At 50.2% G+C, this 22,648-nt stretch overlaps 1 protein-coding gene across 2 annotated transcripts in view; it reads left to right on the forward strand.

Moving 5' to 3' along the window:
- Nucleotides 1-12,482: 12,482 nt before the first annotated feature.
- MEGF9 (multiple EGF like domains 9) overlaps nt 12,483-22,648 on the forward strand; it is a 49,933-nt gene continuing 39,767 nt past the window's right edge. Inside the window, exon 1 of one of the 2 annotated variants that reach the window (XM_065035940.1) lies at nt 12,483-12,942. In XM_065035940.1, the coding sequence (XP_064892012.1) occupies nt 12,648-12,942 (295 nt within the window). In that variant the 5' untranslated portion in view covers nt 12,483-12,647. The remainder of the gene's footprint in view (nt 12,943-22,648) is intronic. The other variant, XM_065035939.1, reaches the window with a different exon arrangement.

Below are 22,648 nucleotides of genomic sequence, written 5' to 3' on the forward strand. Positions count from 1 at the left end.
CGCAGCAATAGAACCTAAGTTTTACTATGAAATGCACTTCACACTTTTAATTTCAGCCACTTTGCTGCTTTGGATGTTGGCAGACATTAATTAACAGGGCAGAGTCCCATAGAACTATAGAGCAGCAACCTCTGCATTGACCCGCAAGACAAGCAGCATCCGAGAGGAATTTAACAAAAGCCAATAAATTGCTTCCCATTGAGAAAACGTCCTGCAATAAGCTGTGCTGCGTGCTGTGTGGACACCCACAAATCCCTCTGCCTCAGCCACCCCCAAAACTACCAGGTCCTGCTCTGCATTTTGCAGCACATCATCCTCTCCTGATGCTCCCACCAGCTTTTCCCAGGCACAAGCAGAGATTTGTGGCCTGGGGTTGCCCTCTTGTGGTGCAGCTCAGTGAGACACGGCAGCGAATTGCAGTATTTCTCCCTCACCTTGGACACACAGGTCTCCCCATCATGGATTCAGACCTACTGACATCAACTCATCTTCCTCAGGTACCCCAGTTGCTCGGAAGCGGCACACAGAGCAATGGCTGTGCTGAGCCGTGCGCGTTCTGCAGCTTAGAACAACATTCTTCCACTCAATGCTGTTTTTCATAGAAACAATTAAAAATTTTGTGTGTAAGGGGATTGGATTTCCAATAAAAACTCAAGCCAAAAACTCTTTAAAAGTTTGGTTTTTTAAAAAACACAAATCAAAACAGACTCTGCCTTAGCCAAGAACTGAACCAAACAGCTATTCTTGTCCCTCCACAAATAAGTCCTATGAAACACTAGATCCTTTTAAACAAAAAAATGAAAGCTGTACCACGAAGATAGATCACTTGCTTTGACTTTGATCATTTCAAGTTACAGAAACACTTCATCTTTTATGGGACTGGCTCTTGGTTTAAACTAAAATTTGTTTTAAAATAGAGATATTGTTCTCTTCACAGTATAAGTGTATAATGCCAGCAGTTGTTAGGCTCCCCCAGATCTATCGTTTAGGTAAGTTGTTTAATTCACAGTACTACCTAGAAGTGAGTTAAACACACCTCTACAGGAGATGATAGATGCCGGGTCCACTGAGCCTTGGGACTCCTGAACTAGGACCACTGCAATCAGCGCATTGGATCGAATGTCATCTCAAATTTACAGGGGCTTCCAAGGGATGTTTTCCCCAGCCAGACAGGCTGCCCAGCTTGCAACTGCAATCGTTCACAGCAGCACAATCTCAAAAACAACCGTGTGTGTTCAGATCAAAAAGGTCTTTAATTCAAGTGTCCCATCTTCAGCAGCGGCCAACAGTAGATGTTTAGAGAAACCATGTGATTAACAGGCACATTTATAGCCATTCCTCCTTGGCACAACCTCATAATGTTTTGCTACTTAAATACCTGCATTTATACCTCAGAACTCCCATTGAGGTGGGGCAAATCACATGGTGACCACGTCTTTAGAGGTTCACGTCCTGCAATGCTTGTTTGCAAGGCCTTGAAGCAAGTCTGTGCATCTCTTTGCAGTTCCTGCACCACTTTGGAAACCTGGAGCCACTCTGGGGAACTAATGACCCAACAGATGAAGCAGGACATGGTTTGGATTTGCACAGTCACACCAGTGAGTATAGAGCCCAAAGGACAGAACTGCATGGCCTGCGTTGTATGGCAGGTAAGACCGGATGATTTAATAGCTGCCCCCAGCTTTAAGATCTGCTATTAGACTTGGAATTTCAGAAAGAAAAAAAAATCCAAGGAAAAATCAATGGAAACGCAATTTGATGAATGGTTAAGACATTAAAGCCAATCTGTATTTTGACCAGCACATCACAAGCACAACAAGCACTTTAAAAAGCCATCAATACTACAACTTTCTGGCAGACTCAGACACTAAGTAAGAAGCATATTTAAACGGCGGAGATCCATGGGAGCCAGGAGTGCTCTGCTGCCATCTCCAGTGCACAGGGCAAAAGCACACAGAGAAAACCTGCGTGTGCCTCATCTGATGGTGGATGCCACAGTCATTTTGCAAGCTACAGATACCCACTGGCAGTTTGCTAATGGAAAAGATCAATTCACATGTGGTTTCCTTAAAATGACCTCCATTGATATCATCTCCTGCTGTTACTGCTGGAAACCCTGGTCTGACCCACTGGGACATTTCTTGCTCCCTAGATTTGGGCACTGTTCTTTTTGAGGGGAGGTAATGGGTCTGGAAAGATGCTGTTATGTGCCATAAGAAAGTAAATAGCGGCAGGCAGGTACCTATGGAGAAATAGAGATCGTCGCCCAGCAGTTCCTCTCTTGCTCACGCAGCACTGGGTTCCCAGGAAGAGGACACAGGTGGTTCTTTTCTGAGCTTCACCCCATGGATCAACCAAACAAGACACCACCATCAACCATGCACATGTTTAGACTGGAGCTTCATTCTCCAAACCTCACTGAGCACATTAATGGGGCCTCAGCATGCCCAAAGCATCACCCAGGCTCTGTACTCTTCTACTCACACAGGCAGAAGGCAACAGACAGGATGTCTTTACATCCTTAGTTATTATCCACTAGGATGTCAGCCAGAGCCAGGAACAAACAAATAAAACAACCAACAGAGCCCAACAGAACCCGAGAGGTCCCGACAAAGCCAGGCAGGGCCTGACAGAGTCTGACAAAGACCAACAGAGCTTCCTTATTATGCCTAACAAATATTTGTGTCCAGCTGTGAAGCTGAGGAGATGTTTCTCCTAGGGACAGTACCTAAATCCCCAACGAGAGATGCACGGATGGAAGTCCCTGCACATGGGGTGGTGGGTGAGGATCAGAACCTTCCCACCAGACGATACTGCTGGTTTGCTTGAGTCAGACATCTTTCCGATGACCAGTCAACCTGTAATGTGGCTGGAAAACAGGAGAAGACATGCAGGAGCTTTAAAGGGGAGGCCACCAGGTGAGATGTATGTGGGGGCAGAGGGCGGAGCTGGCATTTAACCCAAAAATCCAGGTGACTCCTTCTAGGAGTCAGGTCCCGCCAGGTATCCAAACAACCTCTTGGTTACATTCCAAGGTAGAGGAAGGCTTGAAGAATAGCAAGCCTTACATTTTTGGTGCTAGTTCTTGGCTGAGACAGAAGCAGAAATGTTGCCATGATGTCTACTGAATAAATATGTGCTACTGCTGCTCTCATTTGTCTTTACAGCTTTGGAGGAGATGCAGATGGCCCTTTGAATACTTGCAAGGCCTGCAACTTTTCCAGAGTGGGTTTTTTCCCCCCTTTTTCCAAGCTACTTGGCTCCCTGCAGTAATTAATATTATCTAATGGGGTGAAAAGCAAAGCGAAGCCTTCATATTTGAGATTATTCACACAAACAAAAATGTAAACAGCTGTCTGAGAGACAAGGAAGAAATGGGCTTGGAGACAGGACCCTGCAGGAATGAGCTGTCTGGAGCCGTAACAAAAGTCTGTGTCGGGATATTGGGTGCTCGCTGGGTACAGCCAAGCAGGAGAGATGCTCTGCAGCTGTGTCCCCATCAAAGAGAGAGGCCACCAGCAGCCCCAGGGGACTCTGTTCAGGGGCTTTTATTCCCTGGAACACCTCAGCTCCCACAAAACACGCTTCTCTCCAATGCTGCCACACTAAGACTTAGCGGCACGTCCATCTAAATCCCTCCATCAAGCTGAACATCCTCAATGACCCATGGAAACATAAGGAGAAAAACACCCACCCCCCCACAAACCATAGTCACTTCGTTTCAGATCTATTCCTAGATAATGGGGAATGGGATCATAAAGCTGGATGATTTCAGAAAACACAAAAAGAATAACAGAGGGGCAGATCATTAGCGGGGCTCCGCGGTGACAGGTGGCTCTGGTCAAAGGCAGCCCTGAGAGAGGCCCCAGCAGAGTGTCCCCGGTTGCGAGGAATAGCTCGGTAATGAACTGGGCTGCAGGCAGATGCACTGTATGGTTTTGGAGGAGGCATTAGCTTTTAAACCGAGCAGATAACCTCGGGAGGGGTTAATGAAGCATTTCCCTTTGTGTATCCGTGCCTTCGCCTGCCCTTTGTGCACAGTAACCCTCTGCTGCCGGTCTGTGTGATTCGTCCTGACCTTGCTTAGATCTTGAAACAAGGCTTTTCCACCTATGGCGTTCATAAAGATCCAGTCTTTTTTTTTAAGAAGGTTTAACAACAAAAGTTTCTGCTTCTGGGGCTGAGGAGAAACATCATGGAGCAGTTTGCCTGTGTTTGCCTGTTCCCCTGCTGGGTGCTTTGCAGGGGATGGGGATGGAAGCAGCGGAGGAAGGCAGAGAAGGAGAAGGTAACCGTGGGGACACCACTCCAAAGGAGCTGGGAAACAGCGCACATTTGTCTGCAGCAGAGAAAAATACATAAGGGAGTGCTGCAAATGCTGCCTGCTAACCGGGGAGGTTGGATTCGCTCAGGAACATGTGGCTATACTGTGGCTCTGGGAGAATTAATGAATAGATGGACTGCAAGGGGCTTGAAGGAGCCGGTTATTGCAGAAAGAAGGGGTTTCTCCTTGGCTCTGTGTGTTTGGGAAGGATGCTGCTGTTCTTTGGCAATGAGCACCCGAATTTTCACTACAAAAACCCAGCCCCACTTCTATCCTTGTGTGAGGCACCATCAGTACTGTTATTCTACTGAACCAGAACAAAATGGTTATCTTTTGTTTCCCTTTTCATGAAGCCATGAGTCCACCCTGGCCACCCGCGTGGTTAATCATAGACCCGAGTCTGCAGATGGGACGTGCATTGGGTTCCCAGGACAATGCGTTTCCTCTGGTGGCCATGCCACTTTTGACCTTTTTCCTCACACCTTTAATATATATTTCTTTGAGGTGATGGAAACAACAAGGAAATACATTACCAAGGCAATAGAAGGAAAATCCAGTCCCCAAATTATAGATTTGTTCTTGAGCAGGACTTGGAAGGGATTGGGGGGTGTCAAAAACAGGAGTCTGGTGGGGTGACACCTGCACAGCACTGGGAATAATGGTGACATCGGAGCACACCTGCTCAGGGCTGTGCTGGGTTTAACTTTGAACCTGGCCCCTATAGATTCCAGGATTGGGAATGTGGGGTGATCCTATCCTTGCAAGGGTGCTGAGCTAGACCCCATGGTGGGATTTCAAGGCGTTCTGTGCTTTGCATGGGGCTCAGGAGGGAGGAGAGATGTGCCCCTGCAGTCCAGGGCCACGGTCCCTTGGGTACCTGCTTGCCGACCAGACACCTTTTCCTGGACCAGGGGTGCAACTCCCACCCCTCGAGTCCTCAGTAGCAGCCGGGCATCACTGGCCAGCCGAGCCACACACAAGGGCTGTCCCTCTGTCCGGGAAGTGCTGTCACGTTGTCCTCAGAGCCCCAACGCCATGAAAACACGGAGCTTTAGGAGAGAGCAGATTCGCTCAGCGCGGCAGGCAGATGTTACACAGCTGTGCGCGCTGTGTGGAGCAACACTGACATGCAGCGGCTGGCTGCTGCCATCTCCCCGGCCTCCCCTGCCCAAGCCTTGCATCGCTTCCCGAGAATTTAGCCATTTCCCAGTGAAATAAAACATCCTACCTGGTAATCTTGTACCACAAAAGTGCTGTTTGCCGCAGAGAAATCACCTGCTGGTTGAAGAGGAGGGAATTATTAGCAGCTCTCCAGCAAAAAAGCATTTTTTCCAGCATGTTATTTAGATTTCTTTCAAACTGACCCATAATACTGCCTATAAGTGACTGTGCTGCTTGCAGCCCAGAGAATATTGGTGGACGGTTCTTCCTAGACAGAAAAGTATGTGTACATGCTATAGCTGCAGTGCAAACCATGCATATATAGTAAGAGACCAAAAGACACTATTATAACCTGAAAAAGTGTGAAATGGGAGCAGTTCAGTGGGGAACACCTGGGGAGGAAGAAGCAGCCCCAGCCTTAGCAAAGGGGGTGCTTTGGGCTGGTTTGTTCTGTGTAAGGGCTGGAGGGAGGTTGTGGTTGAGCACCAGCTCAATGGGACCTTCCTGGCAATGTGTGTTTTGTCACCCAAAAGACTGAATGAAGTTCTTGGATGTGTGAGAAGGGAGAGGATTTTACCATTTTATGGGACTGGGGAGGCTGATTCAGGAATTTTACATCCAGTTCAGGTGTCTGCATTTAAGAGAGGGTGTTGGAAAGTGTTGAAAAGAGCTACAAAAATGATTGAAGGACTGGAGAAATGGCCTTACAAGGGGGAGAACTTAAAGACCTCCATCTGTTTGCATTATTAAAAAAAAAGAGGTTGAGAGGTGACTTGATGACAGTGTGTATATACCTTCATGGGGAGAAAAGAGCAGGCATTGCAGGTTCTGTAATCTATCGGGGGGAATACCCACAAATGGGTGGCTGGAAGCAAGAGCAGGTGAAGTCAAACTGGAAATTAATCACCTTCATTGTTTAAAAAAAGAAGACAAACAAGCAACCAAACCAAAACACACACATACACACAAAAGAAAAACAAAAAACCCCACAACAGGTCCAGTATTTTGGAACAAATCCAAAGGAAAATGGTGTTTTTTTCACTCTCAATGTCTTTCTGCATGATGTGTCAGTTAAGGCACAAGCAAGCACTTAATGGTTGGGGTGTAACGTGGGGATCCTTGGGTTGAAATGATTGTACAGATACATCTGGAGCTGTGGAGCAGCTGGCTGGGGTGTGTCTGGTCAGAATAATGTGCTGTGAGGGGGTGGATTACTAGATGTCCCAAATTAATGAAATCAGTTTAAGAAGGGGTTTAGCTGCGCTGGTGCAGAATATATCTGGTAATGACAGCCTTGAGGCCTTGCCAAGTGGAAAACCCAGACCTGGCTTTTGGAAGGTGGGATTTTCCCTACCCTGGGTGCACATCTGGTCCCCCCACCCCACATCCCAGGCAATAATGCGCGTTCAATATTCAGTGCAAAAAAATCTGAGCCCTAGAGTGGAGGGCAAAATGCATGTCTGTAGCAGGGAGTAGGAGAGATTGAAAGTGTTACCAGTGGTTTAGGGTGGGCAGTAGCAAGAGATTTGCTAAAGGGATCTGGAAGAAAAGCCCTTTTTCAAAGGAATTTTCTAATCCCTGGTAGCTCAATGTCTCATGCTCAAGGACTTGCCTCAACGATCTGATGTCAAATGAAGAGAGGATTTGTTGCTCTCTTCTGTGCAGTACGGAAACACTTCCCTGCTGCTTTTATAAGTCTTATTTGAAGGGATGCTCTAACCCTTTTACCAAGTGCAATGGCTGGCCCTGTTTTGTGCCCTCACACCCCCTCTGCTGCCCAGCTTCAATTAACAGGGTAAATGCCATCCCCCTCCATCAATGCTTCGGAAAACTAACCCTAACCTTAACCCTAACCCTAACCTAACCCTAAGCTCTAAACCCTAACCGTAACCCTAACCCCAAAACCCTAACCCTAACCCTACCCCTAACCTAGCCCTAACCCTAACCTTAACCCTAACCCTGAAGACTAACCCTAACCCTAACCCTAGCCCTAACCCTTACCCTAACCCTAACCCTAATCCTAATCCTAATCCTAATCCTGATCCTAATCTAACCCTAAACCTAACCCCAACCCTAACACTAACCCTAACCCTAACTGTAGCCCTAAGCTAAACCTAAACCTAACCCTTACCCTAACCCCAACACTATCCCTAACCCTAATGACTAACCCCAACCCTAATCCCAACCCTAACCAGAAAATTCGCAATGAACAATAGGATTTGGAGATGAAACCAGATTTTGAAGTGCCACAGTTGTCTACAGAAGAGAAATTGTAGTTTCTGAGCGATCCTGGTCAGCGGTGCAGAGCCTGGTCCTACCTGCTCAGCCCTCCTGACCTACCCTCTCAGAGGGCAGCAGCAAACATAGGCACAGGCCAATGTATTAGGTCTTTTGCATTTGTAGGGCATTTTTGATGACAAAAGGAGTGTAGCTTCATATTTGTATGACCCTGAGATGCATAAAATTAAGCCACTCTTTAAGTGTGTGCGGAAGCGGGACCTGTTAGCGGTGCCCGTTCCACCACCGCGTCCTGCTCCCCGCTGCCGACGTTCACCCCCTGTAAGAGAGGGACGTCTGCCTGCTAATTGCATTTATTTGAAATGACGACAGACCTGCGCTAACGCTGGGTTTGTTTATGCTCACGGCAGGAGTGACGGCTGCTGCGGCACACGGCGTTTTGCAGCCCCGTTGGACGGGGATGTGACTTTTGCTGCTGTCTGAGAAGTTGCAAGGAGGACACCAGATATTTGCCGTTTCATTGCTGTAGTTGCTTTGTGCAAAGAAATAAGGTGCGTGAGGCCTGTGGAGGCTGCAGGGTGGCTCGTGACCAAGGCAAAGGGATGGCAAGAAGATGGGACAAGGCAGGGTTTGCAGAGAGATGGAGGGAGGGATGCTCAGCACCACGATAGTGGGGTTCATGCCAAGAGCAGTCATCCAAAGGCACTTCTAAAGCAACATCATTGTTTCAGAGACACCTACAAGGGCAAATTCCCCATAAGCACAGTATATGAGGCAACAGGGCCCCAAAGGAGGAGGAATTGGCTCATGGAAGCTCAGTGATGCTGTGGATGCTCCACTGAGGTGCAGCTCCCAGCCTCTGCCCACCAAGCCCCACCGCCTGCAGCCGTTCTCCTGCACACACGGCTCTCCAGGCTCCGCTCTTAATTCACTCGCTTTCATTCATATTCAAATCACAGGATAAATGTAGGCAATGCGTGCGCTTCAGCTAAGGCAAGGCTGCTGTTTCAGAACTGCATAGAAGATGGTTTATTTTTAAAACACGTGGAGAGGGAGATGAAGATATAGAGCTCTGCACTCTAACCAGCATCTTCTTGTTGCTGTTGTTGGCCCAGTCATGAAAACAGAAAGATTTTTTAAAGTTATTTTCTTCTCAACGCACACGCTTGGCTCCAGCAGTGAAAATAGAGCCATGAATTCTGCTTGCGTTTAACATCAGTTCCTGCATCTTCCATGCCACAGACATGCTCCTGGGGATTTTAACTACCTTTTATTTGATGATTTAAATGGATGAAAAATGTACATGTGGAATAATGAAAATATTCACCGGGGATGTGCAGCCTAAAGAATATCTTGAGCTCTCTTAAATCTGGGCAATGCTTGACAGGGCTCTGCAAAGGGAGGGGAGGGCACCCACCTCAGGGACAGTCATGCAAAGACCCACTGGGTCAGGCTCTTAAATGACAGTGGAAAAGCATCATGTGCAGGCTGTGTGCCCTGATAAAGCATGTGGGGTCTCACTGATAATCCTTCACAGTCAGAGCATCACTCAGTCCTAAAAGATGACCCTGATGTGCTTAAAACTGACAGTGCCCTTTTGCATCATGCTTTTTAAGCAACCATGTACTAACACCTATATGCTCTGTCCTCACTGCGACTGAGCTTTGCTCCTCAGTCCCCGCAGCAGCCCCATCGTTCCTGGGCTCTGCCTACCCCAGAACACAGAAATGTCAGAAACCCCTTAATACACGTTGACTTAATGGGACTTGTGCAGCAAAATGCTGCTGAGTGCTTTGAAAACCAAGTGTGCGAAGGGAATTCGTTACTCCTGCATTGCAATTAATGATAATTAAAAAAAAAAAGTTTTGTATCCTGAGTTATGCTCAGTGTCAGAATTAACATCTTATTGAATTATCAAAGCTTTCAAGCAGTGGGTGGTGGAGAGAGTGGCTTGGGGCTTGCAAATAGGTCAGAGAAAGAGCTGGTTGCTACATATCTGATGGAAACTTTCCACTGGGGAAGAAAATCTTGCTGATTTGATGGAATAGGAACAACTCCAGGAGGATGCTGATAGCCTCAAAATTTATGAAAAAAGCAGGTACAAAGGCTGGGCCGCCTGCTCACAGCCTGGGCTCTGTGTCAGCTCTCTGCGTTCCCCAAGGACCCATCCAGCTCAGACATGCCTTTTTCACCTTCTCATTGCAAAATGAAAACATAAAAAGAAGGGAAGCATGAAAATTTCAGTGGCGCGGTGCCAGTGCAGGTCTGCTGGGTGCCCTTGACATCCCTGCCTGGATGCCCTTGAAAGCAACCAGAAACTTTTTGGGTGCTTGTTTTTTCAGGGTCCATCCTGGGATGGTTTGTGCCCAGGGTTGGGGGGTGTGGAGCACTTGCAGCTCTATCTGACATCAACAGGGGGAGCGGTGGGTCCTGCTGGAGATGTCCCTGTGCAGGGATCGGGAGATGCCATCCACATCCTCCATCCCCTTTGCTCAGCATCTGCCACAATCTTTCTCCAGCCTTTGCCAAGCTCTTGCTGTGCAGACCCACAGCTTTGGGGGTTGCTGATGATTTCCATCAAGGTGGGAATTCAACTCTGGGGTTTTCTACCCTCAAGGCTCTGGGTTGTGTGTGTCACCAACGCGGCGGAGATGGTCGTGTTGCTGCAGCTTTATATAACGATTCTCACTATAAGACACCACTGAAATAAGCCGTCTGGGCAGAATTAGCCTCTGTTTTTGCATGTGATCCCATGTTTCCCGGGGTGGCCAGTCCTCTTGCATGGGTCCTGCTGGGACAAGGATGCCCCGAGGGTACCTGATGCAGGCAGGATCTTCCTGTCTCCCTCCTGTGTCGGGGTGACAGCACAGGGCGCCTGAGGATAAAGAGATGAAAGGCGGTGACATGCATAACTGCTCCTCCCAAGCAGAAAGGGGGAATATAACATTTTGGAAACCAGCTGAACAGACCTGTCAGCCTGTGCTGTGCAGGCTCTTGTGGCTCCGACAGGAGCAGCACTCGGCTGGGAGACAGGCACATGGTCCATCATTTGGTGGCTGAGGCTGTGCAGTTTTATTTAAAACTAGGGGATTTATTTTTTCCAGGCAACTCTTTCCTTAACAATCGATCATCTGCTTGGTTTCCCACTTCCCATTCTCGTAGACAATAACCTTGTGTGAATCGCTGGAGGAGGGACTCGGTCAGCAAACCATCGTCTCTCTCTGCCAGCTGTATTCCCCCTGAGCGGAGGGACTCTTCAGTCCCCGTGGGGAATGACAGGCTGACAGCGATTATAAAAAGCTAATCTCAGAAAGGTTTGTCTCCATGGGGGGAAATGGTGCAGCATAGCTGCTGGGGAATAATAATTATATTATTATGCAGGAGCAAAGTCCCATTTATTTCTGAGAAGGGGATGGATATGCGGGAAGAGTGGTGAGTTATTGCAGAATCATTAGCCCACAGCAGCTGTGCCGGGCAGCATTCCCCCACAGACAACCCCTAAATATTGCTCTGGAGAAGGACTTGCAGCCTAGACCATGCGGTGGGTGAAGGTGGGGCTGTCTAACCCCAAACAGACACTCATCAGCACCTGCTGGCTCCTGCATGAACAGGAGGCCATGCAAACACTTGCCTGGCAGTGCCACAAACCTACAGGCAAGGACAGGCAGCCGAAAGCCACCGTGTCACCGGTGCTCAGCACCTTCCTGCAGCAGGATGCATGGGGTGGTTGCTGCCCATATGGTCCCATAGGGCCCACCCAGCCACTCCGGCACAGCCCGGTGTGCAGCCACGTGCCTTTGTGTTGATGGGAGCAGCGTTTTCCCTGGCGCACAGGGCTGGCGGCGCATGCCTGCGTCTTGCTTCAACGCGTGTGAACCAGCGATCACCCAGTTGGGTATCGTAAATAATTAATATGTGTGTCAGTGTGCTGCCTCCCCCCGCTGCGCTGCCGATCGCTCCTCTGGGACGGGAGTATTTGGCCAAGGTCATGGCCGGTGTGTGATCCCAGCAGGACTGCGGGTGGGGGGCAGCTGGGGTACTCCCCAGGTGTCACCGTCCTTGTGGCTGGTTCCCAGGTTGCACCCACGCTGGGTGGGAAATGGCTCCAGCCCCGAGGATGAGCAGCACAAAGGGGAATGGCGTTATTGCGGGCTTGAGGACGGGACGTGGAGATGGCGGAGGTGGGCAGGGGGACATGGACAGAGATGGTTACTGGGGTGGGGGGGGTGACCCTCTGTGACCTGCTGGACCCCTCCGGGGACCTGCAGCAGTGTGTGCAGGGAGCCGGCAAGGGGGGACTCAGCTGACAACCTGCTTTGTGTCCCGCTGCACATCCCGGTGCTTTATTGTTTTGCAAAATTGGGGGATGAAATTTAATTTTTAAAATACAAATATAAAAAATAATAAAAATATAAAATGTAAAAAATGTGTATTAAAATATTCTAGATATTTCAGATATTTTTATACACTAAAAAACGAAGGCGTGTGCCCGTCCGTCCCCGCTCCCCCCGAGCTGCCGGGGGGCGCTGATGGGGGGTTGGGGGCGGTGCCCCCCTCCGCCGCTGCCCCCGCCTTCACAATACCGCACCGTGGCCCCGCCCCCGATTCGCCCCGCCCCTGCGCCCGCCTCCGACGGTCGCTGATTGGCTGCAAAGTGTTACAAAGTTGCCGTCAGGTGGGGCGGGCGTGGCTCTGATTGGCTGCGGCGGGCGCGGGGCGGGAGCGGCGCTGTCAGCCGGGCCGGGGCGCGGCGGGAGCCGCCTGCGGGGCGCTCGGAGCGGCAGCGGCGCGGCATGGCCGGCTGAGGCGGGCGGGAGCCGCCGCCGCCTGGCCCCGCTCCCTGGCCCCTCTCGGTGGGTGAAGGAGCGCCTGGATGTATGAATGAATGAATGAATGAATTAATGGCGGAGCGCCGCGCCGCAGCATGAGGCGCCGCCGGCCGAGGACCGCGCCCGGTCTCGCCCTGCTCTGCCTCGCCGTCCTCCTGGCCGCCGCCGCCGGGCTGCCCTCCGGCACCGCGCCGCCCCCCGAGCCCGGCAGCGGCAGCGGCGGCCCCGCTGAGGGCAGCCCCGGCACCGTGCCGCCGGTTCGGCCCCGCAGCACCGCCGCGCCCACCTGGGGCAGCGCTTCACCACCACCGCCGCCGCCTCCGGAGGAGGAGGAAGAGGAGGCGGCGGTGGCGGAGGAAGAGGAGGCGGCCGCGAGCAGCAGCCCCGCAGGTGAGCGGCCCACGCGTGTCCGGGGCGGGGGCGTCGGCAGCGGGGCCACCGGTTTGCTGGGGAGCGGGACGGGGCTGCTCCGTCCCTCCAGCGGGCGGACAAAGACGCGGCCGGGGATGGCATCGTAGGGGGGCGGTGGGCTTCGGGACGACGGTTCCCTGGGCACCCTCCGGCTGCAGCGATCCCGTCCAGGGCAGGAGGGACCCGCGGGGTGGGACCTCCGGGAGCATCTCATGCCCCAGCCCCTTGTGGCCGGTGCGGGGCTTGGCGGGCTGCGACCCACACGCAGGGCTGGGATGTGGGGCCGGGTGGTCAGTGTGGGGGTTCGAGGGGGCCCTGGTGGGACAGGTGCACTGAACCCACACCATGCCAGTGGTGTTACTGGTGTTTTTGGGAAGCAGTGGGGCAGGTGCTGGCCCTAGCTCCCCAAAGCATCCTCCACAGCAGCTGTCCCTGGCGTGCACCATCCTCCCCACAGAGGACTTGAAACACGTCCTTCCCATCACCGTTGTATTGGGGCAGTATCCACACTGTTGGACACTGGGCTCAGGCATCACTGGGTGGTACCTTGGAGGCAGAGCTGTTCTGTGAGCGCCAGAGCTTCTCCTCATGTCCCATCTTCATCAGCCAGCAGCAGAACAGGGTTAATGATAACTTGGTGTCTCTGGAGCCAATGTTCTTACCTGTAGCTGAAGGTGCGTTTGCAGCTCCGCAGGTGCTGGGAAGAGCCCGCACTAGTGTGGTACCCAATGGGTGTGCGAGAGGAGAAAAGAGCTGCAAGCTTGTTCTATTCTGGGAAAGGTGCATCTCGGTGCAGCCCACTCAAGGTCTGATCCTGACCCTGTTGCAGTTGGGGGGCTTGTACAAAGCTGAGGAAACACTATGGTGATGGGAATAAATGGAATTATCAATGACAAACATGAGGAGGGAAGAGGTAAAGGGCAGCTGGAGGGCTGTGCTGTCAGCTGAAGCTCTCGCTCGGTGTTAGTGCTGTGTGATGGTGCTGCTTGTTCACCTGGAGATGAAGACAGTGATGGTCTTCGATGCCGAGACTCCAGTTTAGCAGAGCACTGTATGCTTATTTTATAAGTAGAGTCTGTGGATGGAGCTTTGTCCACTTATTTTACCAGAGAACTTGGCTTCATTATGCATTTGCAAAGCTTTATGTTCAGACACATACGAGTGCTTTCCTTTTAATTTATTTTTCCTCATTGCCTGGAAGATGTTTGGTTTAAGTGTGTTGAGCTTCCTCTGTTGTGAAAGGGATATATTCTTCTGCACTGGTAGCTTTAGCAGTCTGAACAAGTGGATTAATCAACCTGTTTTATTTGGCTTGAAATATAATCAGCTGAAGACCTGGAGTCTCTTGTTTTCAGATTTCAGTTCCATTGAGGTTTCTGTCTTTGCTTTCTCTGGAAGAGACAGAATGGCTTAAGATTAGGAGTTGCTGATAAAGGTAGGAGGGGTTGAGTTTTCTTAAAGCAAAAGCAATTTTCTCTGTCGTGCCACGATCAGAACTCATCAGCTCAGTGCAGCATGGTGTGACCCTCTGGGTGCCAAATAGGGGATGCTCGTACCTGCCCAGAGCTGTGTCAAGCACATATTTCCCTCTCTGACCTTGTGTGGGGTGTTTTGTTTTCTGTCGGTGTCAGAAGGCACCAGTCCCCTCTCCCATCTTGGGCTGTAAAGGTTTTATCAAGAGCATCCCTCTCGTACAGGACAAGGGACAAGTGCCACGCAAGGGTATTGCAGTACATGAGGTGGCTGATTTAGTAGTGATGGCTTCGGGATGCTCTCAGATGTCCATGTATGATGCTCACATAACATCCTTTTTGTGTCTGCTGCCATATGAGGTGTCAGGGATGCGAGCTGGGAGGTTTTGTGGCTAATCCCAGTGCCATGGATCATTCTATGGGCTGCCCTTCAGATCTCCCTCGGGAAGTGGGAGCACCGATGGCAATAACCCTTCCGTACCACCCCAGGATGTGCTGAGTTTTTAGTGGGGAGGCCAGCATCACCCTTTGAAATTTTAAAGTGCTAATTATTAATGACTAGAGCCGCTTGATCTCAAAATTACTCTTCTGGTGCCTTTGTGCTCCGTGATGGCCAGGGCAGGACCTCATGGGCAGATTATGTGTCCTCAAGCAGGCTAATTTGTTATTCATTAGCGTGGCAGGTTGAGATTAACCCTGGTTGATGGGGGATTGCTGGTGTGCTCGTGGGTCGGGTGGGTTTCAGGGCGTGGGGGGATAGGGGGGGCTTTTCTGTGCTGACCCATCTGCTGAGAGCTGCTGGAGTCCTTTGCTATCAAGGTGCTTTAAGCACTGAGGACACAGCAAAGCCAGTAGGCACTGTGGTTTTACCTGAAACCCTCCTTTTCCTTCAATTCAAGCATGTTTCAACATTATTTTTTCAATTCAATAGGTAATTAATGCATTATATGCTTTATTGCATGAAGCAAATGGGCCTTTTCTCATGCGCATTATTAGAAAGGCCTCCTTTAATGCCGGTGGCATTATTACTGATAAGAAATTGGTGAGTCTCCCCATTCAGTATTTGTTCAGTGCCACCAAAATTTAAATTCTGACTTCAATGGGTTTTTCTCATTCTGATTTAAGAAGCACTTCAGCTGGTGCTGAGCTGCCTGCTCCCTCTGCTCTCATTCTCTTCCCTTTCCTAGTTCTGTGATGTTTATTTTTCTTTCCAAGCCTGCGATCGTGTTAAAATCCCAGATTTTCTTTTTAAAGAGAAGTAAATTGCTAATCCTCATGTTTGTGGAGACAAGCTTAGAAGTATCCCCTGCCTTATCGCCAAAGCCTCTAACGCCTGCCGTGGAGACTCTGCCTCTTCCTTTTGTACAAAATAGGCTCGTTTTAAAGCCAAAGCCGGAGCTTTGCTGGGGAAGCTGACTCGGGAGGGATGCTCGATGTCGCAGCAGAGATGCGGCTGCTGCCACCAGCATAGTCCTGGTTGAACTTTCCCTGCCTAAAGAACAAAACTTCTCTATTCCACCCCTTTCTGTAGGGTGGTGTTGAACAATATGGGTTTCTTGGAAGGATGTTTTGTTCTGTTTTCCAGCCCCAGGAACAGCAGGTGGGTGAGCTGAAGAGCCCAAACCTCCTTGCACAGCCTCACTGTCCCCATGAGCTGCACCCAAACCCTGGCTTTAGGCATCTTCGGACCCTATTAAGTGTGTCAGATCTCAAAAGCCGTTGCCTTCTCTCCTCTCCACGGTTTCTGTAGAGCCCCACCTGGCTTCCTGGGTCACCAGGTCCCAGGTGTGACCATGAGTCTGGCTCCTCACCTCTGCACCTGCTGGGATGTGACAACGGGCAATTTCTGCTGCAACCACAGGAAATGCAGGTGGCCCGGTGGCTTGGAGCAGTTGACCACGGGAAGGTGTCCTGTGTCAGTACGGAAATGGGCAAAAGCTGAGTCAGGTTGTGCAATTATCCTTTGATGGTTCTCCAGCCCCAGGCATTGGGCCATCTCTTGCTGGGATGCTTGCAGCCTGAGCACCACCAGGGGTTGTGGCTGCGGCTTTGGGTGGGGTTAGAGGATGGATTTGGTTTGTAAAGAGGGGCTGGGCAAATCCCCAGGGTGCTGGGGGGTGAGCTGGCTAATTGGGTGGGCACAGAGTAGGCAGTGAGGAGAGGACCTGGTCATGAGCACTGGCTTCATTTCTTCATCATCCAGCCGGAGAGCTGGAGGGTTTTGCTTTTGCACAGGGTGCAAGAGGCACCAGGGGGGTCCCTACAGCACCAGCAGACCTGTTGGAGGGGAAAGACTTTAGCCAAAGCCATCAAAGCCATCAGCACCCAGACCTTCCCACACCAGGGCTGTGCTCCTAGAGGGGTTGGGAGCTCTTAGTCCTGGTGGGACAGAGACAGCCAAGTTGCTGAAGGCAGCTTTGGGACATCTTTCCAGTGCTGGTCCTTTGCAGCTCTGGGAGACTCCTCTTCTTCCCTCTTCCCATCCAACCATTAACCCCTTGGTAGAGGTTTCCCACCCAGGTTTGCCCTGTGATCATATTTTTCCCTGTGCTCATTGCAACACAGGCCTCTCTCTGGGATGCACATAAATGTTTAATGCCCTTGCAGCAGGTTGGGTTTCCAAGGCTGGTGCTGAGCAGTAGGTGAGGCTGAATGTTTGTGATGGAATTTTGCAGCCTTAAAAAATCTCTCTCTTAAGGTGCAAGCACAGGTCCTGCCCTACGGGGCTGGGCTCATACCCAGGGACCTGCTTGCATGCCCCTGCTCATCGCTTGGGCAGCTTCAGCTTCCCTTATATGAGGGCTTGAGAGTGTGTTCAATGTGGTTACCAAGATAACTTGCTTTCAAAATGTCAGTGGGATTTACATATATATTTTTTTAAAGAAATGGAAATTACTTTACAGACACGAAGGCTGAGAATAAGGAATATGGTTGTGTTACTTGGGATCAGTATGGGTGCAGTCAGAGCGGAGAGCGCCTTTTTGCAATCGAATAATAAATTGTGGGGTTTGTATCTTTGAGCTTAAAATAAAGGGATGTTGCCCACAGCAGAAAATGTCAGTCCCTTGCCTTTCTCCCTGCCTCCACGCTCCTGAGTCATTCTTGAATCAGATGCATCCAACTGTCCTCACTCAAGATTTTGAGATTCTTGGACTTAGCGATGCTCATAAAAATTGGGATCTTTCTGGGAGGATCTACAGAGCATCCAAGGTCTTGTTTGTCAGCTGCCCCTCTGCAGGGAACAGTGCTGGGATTTTGCCTTTTTTCTTGTAAATGATAGCTGAGATTTGAACACCATCACATCACTGAGCTGCACCTTAGAAAATACCACATGTAAAATAAGACCACTACTGCATGGTGTGTAAAAGTTATTTATCTGGATGCATTTGATAACCCCCAAACACCAGCCTGCAGGGTGACCCCTGCCAGCCTCTGCAGCAAAGCTGCTGGAACACCAATCAAAGTGGTTTTCCTGAAGCTGTGTGGTGGGCAGGAGGTGTCCCAGCCCCATTTGCTGATGCCAGTTGTCCTCTGGGCTCTGTCCTCAGGGGCTGGGACAGTCCGGGCAGTGCCCAGGGGGCTGGGATGTGACCGGGGGACTCTTGAAACACAGAGTGGAGTTTGTGCAGGGCACAAAGGTTGTTCCTGTCTGAAAAGCTGCGATGGGTTTCCCAGCTGGGGCTGGTTTTGTCCCTAAGGCATCTTCCCAGGGCTGTCTGCTGCCAGAGAGGTGGTGGATCATAGAATCATGGAATGTCCTCAGTTGGAAGGGACCCATAAGGATCATCAAATCCAACTCGATGGATGCCCCATCCCTGGAGACATCCCAGGCCAGGCTGGACGGGGCTCTGAGCAACCCGAGTTGAAGGTGTCCCTGCTCATGGCAGGGGTGGCACTGGGGGAGCTTTCAAGGTCCCTTGCAACCCAAACTGTTCTATGGTTCTATTAATAACCCCATCCTAGAGTCCTTGTGCTGTTTGGTGCAGCTATGGTGGTGGCTGCAGCATCTTGGGGTCTACCCAGATGAGTGGTGGTGACATCAAACCTCTCCCCAAGTCTGTCCCCACCAGCTGTACATGGATGAGCAGCATGAGGATAGAAACATCCAGGACTTTCTACACCTCGCAGCTGTGGGCAGAGAAGCACAGAACAAGCTGTCCCTGAGGACATGAGTCTGCTGAAGTCAGGGGAAACATTTTGGAGTTGGGTTGTTTTTTTTTTTTTTGATGGTAGCCCATGCCCTATAAATACGCAGGGCGAAGTCATTGTGCTGCTGCTCATATTTGCAGAGCTAAGGCCAGCTGACTGTCAGGAAGCGCTGCTGCAGATCTGAGGTGCTTCCAAGCAGCAGCCAAGATCTTAGCAGTGGCGTGATGCATCTGCCGCCACCAGAAATAAACTCATGCCTGTGCTGGGTGCTCAAGGCAGGGATTTCTCTTGTAACCATCTGCCTGGAAGGGAAGGCTCCTTCTGCTTTACCTCTGACAAGCACTTAAAATAAACCCAAAGAAATTAAAATGTGAAGGAGCTGGATCGCTGTGCGACACCTTGGCTGCACCTGAGACTTCGTTGGGCTCTTAAAGGAGGTTGCAGCAAGGGCTTGGGCTTGACTCAGAGGTCCTGGAAACCCCGGGGCTTTGCTGTCCTGGCTGGTGCTGCGTGTCTGAGCCCAACAGAGCTGCCTTGTGCAGTGAGGCATCGCTCTGTGGGGGTTGGGGGGGCAGAGTCTGGCACTTTATAATTGGTTGGGGATATTAATATGTTTTATGAGCTACAGGCTAGATTGCAATCTAGCCATCTGCCCTGCCTGGGGGGGGGTCGTGTGTCTCTACCACCCCAGGAGAGCAGAACCGGTTGCGATTCAGCCTCGTTAAATGGGCTGAAAACCAGGATTTCTGGTTCACAGGAAATTATTTGCTTCTTAAAACAAAATTTTTAATTTGACTTTTGGGTTGAGTCAGACTGAAATGAAACGGTTGTTCTTGCTTTGCTTGTGCTTCCAGTAAGCTCGAGGGTCCTGTACCGTGAGGCTGCCCCATACGATCAATGTCTGGGTTTCTCTTGGGGTTAAATCCATCCCCAGTGCAAAACTAGGGTCTGCTGGGTCCTTCGTGGGGGGAAACGCTCCCAAAATACCAGCTGGGCTTGTCTGAAGGGATCTTTAATTGGATTAAAGCTTGTCAGTCTGGAAGCATTTTGACCGAGACATTCTGGACTTGAAATAATTGAATTTTATTTGTTTGGACAGAACTTTTACCCCTAATTCAATAGGAAACTTCCTAATGGTGCCGATCCTGGCTCCTCTGCAGCTGCCTCTCCTGGGGGAGCAGTGGAGGGTGTCCCTTCCTCTGATGGGGACATTGACTCCCCAAGGGCTCCTCCCTGCTTCCCCACAGCCAGGGATGCTGGAAAAGTGGTCCAGCTTCTCCTGCATCCCATCCAGCCGGGCTCCTGCAGCTTGGGGACAGCCCGGCTGTCACCCGGTGTGTTCACCAGCTATTTAAAAAGGCAGCGAGCACCGAGGGGGGCTGCTGGGTTCACGTGGTCTTTCTGGATTGCGCCTAGCTGCCCGCGAAGAATAGACCCTCTGAGCACGCTGCCGGGCACTAATCAGCCGGGGACGGTTTGAGCTGCCCGGATGGGCTCTTTTGTCAGAGCCTGAATTCCTTCTCTGCCTGATGCTCGCCTGGCTCTTCCCATGCTAAATTCCTATCGCACTTCATCACGCAAAATGCAGTGGGGTCGTGATGCTGGACAGGCTGCCAGGACTCATGTTTGGCAATAGCTCTTCTCAACCCCCATCAGGATTTTTATTCCTCTCCCCCCAGAAAAGATTTTTAGGCTCTCTGCTCCTGCTTTATACATGGATGGGTCCTATTTCAGTAAACAAGGAGCTTCCCCAGAGCTGCACGAACTAATGTGAAGCCTCAGTTTGGTCTTATGTTCCTTTTTTCTGAACACCTGCTGTATGAATTAAAATTTGCCTTGTAAATGTAACCAATTCAGAGTCTGTGCATGAAGGGTGGGTGTTTGCTTGCTTGCCTAGAAAAAGAAAAAAGCAAAACCTCAAAGGTTTTGCTCTTGAGGCAGCTTGGCCGCAAAACGGGAGAGGAGCCCAAGTTGCTCTTTTCTCCATTTTCTAATTCAATTGCCCCCGTCCTTATAAATAAGCCACCAGAAACATGACAAGGCAAGCATCTCTGCTATTTATAGCTCACGCTGCTCCACATGCCTGTTTTAAAAATCAGCCAGCTAAATGGCTCTGCAGCCTTTCAGCAAAAGGCTTAATGACACAGGCATTCGATACGCGTGGGGAGATGGATGGATATTTAAAGGCCGTTCCCCGTGAGCCTTCAGCCGGAGCAGGCAGGAGGGGGTATTTCACCTGGGTGAAGGGGAGACCCTCTAGAGTTGCTTTGCCTCCGGGAAGGGGCTCTGATTTAATCTGCACCCGCAGGGCTTGCCCCTGCTCCAGCCATGGCCATCCAGCCCCAGCACGGGACTGGTGCCACTGGGGATGCTCCCAGCCAGGTCGGTCCTCCCACCTCTCCGCTGCACCTTGGCTTTTCTGGGAGATTATTATTACACAAAATATACATTTATATTCCCCAAGATTTTTTAAATTCTTGTTTTTCAGCTGCATTAACCCTTCATTTCTCTTTTTCTCCCCTTTGTGGCGTCACCTCTGTGTAATTAAGAGGCTGCCAGTCACCTTTACCCGTTTAACTGGTCATGCCACTTCTCAGATGAATCTACTTTATTCCTGGCAAATTACACTGCCAGAGTTTTCAGGCAGCTTTACTCTATTTGATTGACTGGCTGACTATATTAACTGATAGTGCTGCTTGGGCTGCTTTGATCCTGTATTATTTATGGAAATGATGGCACATAACTCTGCGCAGCTGATTAACGCTGCATGTATTTTTAATGTGCTAGTTCTACTGTTTGATCTGTGCTAAATGATTATTCTCTGATGCGTTCCTGGGTTCATTTTGCTTCCTTATGAAAAGGATATTGAAATGGACTGTTTGTTTTGTTGCTTTCTTTTCCCCAGTGGTCTCATCTTGTGCTGGTTTTAAGCTTTCACAGCTCGTTTTCCCAAGCACAGCTCTGCTGCTATCACATGGAGCATTTACACTTTATTGCTATTAATTTGAGCGTTTCATTGGTGGCATTACTCGAAATTCATCGCTCTGTGTGATGTTTTGGGGAGGTACAAGGTGGGAAAACAACCATTCGAGTGATGCTCAATCCTTCCTACTGTGTGATTGCTGAATCCCAGCTTGGCGGTGACTCAGGTCCGGCGACATCTGAATGAGAAAGAAACCCATCTGAATGAGAAAGAAACGCATCTAAATGGGAGGAGGTATAATTAATATTTTTCCGTGGCCCGTCACAGGATGGCTGGGACTGGTTGATATTAAGAAAATGACTTTAATTGCCAGGGAGGTGTGTGCTTGACGCACATCTTCCTCCTCCGTGGCGTGAGATGTGGTTGTGGTTGGGGAGGGACCGGCGGGCGAAGGTGATGCTTCATCCCGGGAAATACTCACCGCATCCCGCCGCGCATCCCCTGCACGTGCGGCTGGGGACGGGCTCTGACGTCCTTCATCCCTCCTCCAGAATCCGCCCCAGCGACCAGACGTGGCCAACGGGGTGGAAACCGGGAGGTTGTTCCAGGAGGGACCATCTGTGAGCCGGAGGATCAGCATTTCCCTTCCCTGGGGGCAAAACAGAGTGGGGGAAGCTGATTTTTTTCAATGTTAATTTATTTGTCCGCCCTGCCTTTTATAACACCTGTTTATTTTCGGGGTACACACAGGGGTTGTCTCCCAAGCCCTGCCCATACCCAGCGTGTGGTCAGACACACCTGGGCGCACCGTGCTCCAGCAACAACAGGTTTGCGAGGATGCTCTCATGAACAGCGCTGTAAAGCTGTTGAAAACCTCTCAAAGAAGGCCTTTTTTCCCTTCTCTGAACAGGGCTTTTTGTTAAAATCAGCAAAATGTATATCTTTCTGCAAAAGGTTCCTTTTCCATTAATGGACTTTATATTGAAAACAGTTTAAAGTTTACATTTTGTTCCTTCCCTCCAAATTTTTAAAGCTCCTTGTTCCATGAAAAACCTTAATAATTCCATTTTCCTCCTGCCTTCTGTTTCAAAGATGACATATAGCAATACATGTAGATATTATAAGATATATAATTTTATGT

This window comes from Columba livia, chromosome 19 (genome assembly GCF_036013475.1).
Source record: "Columba livia isolate bColLiv1 breed racing homer chromosome 19, bColLiv1.pat.W.v2, whole genome shotgun sequence".
NCBI classification, from domain to species: Eukaryota; Metazoa; Chordata; class Aves; order Columbiformes; family Columbidae; genus Columba; species Columba livia.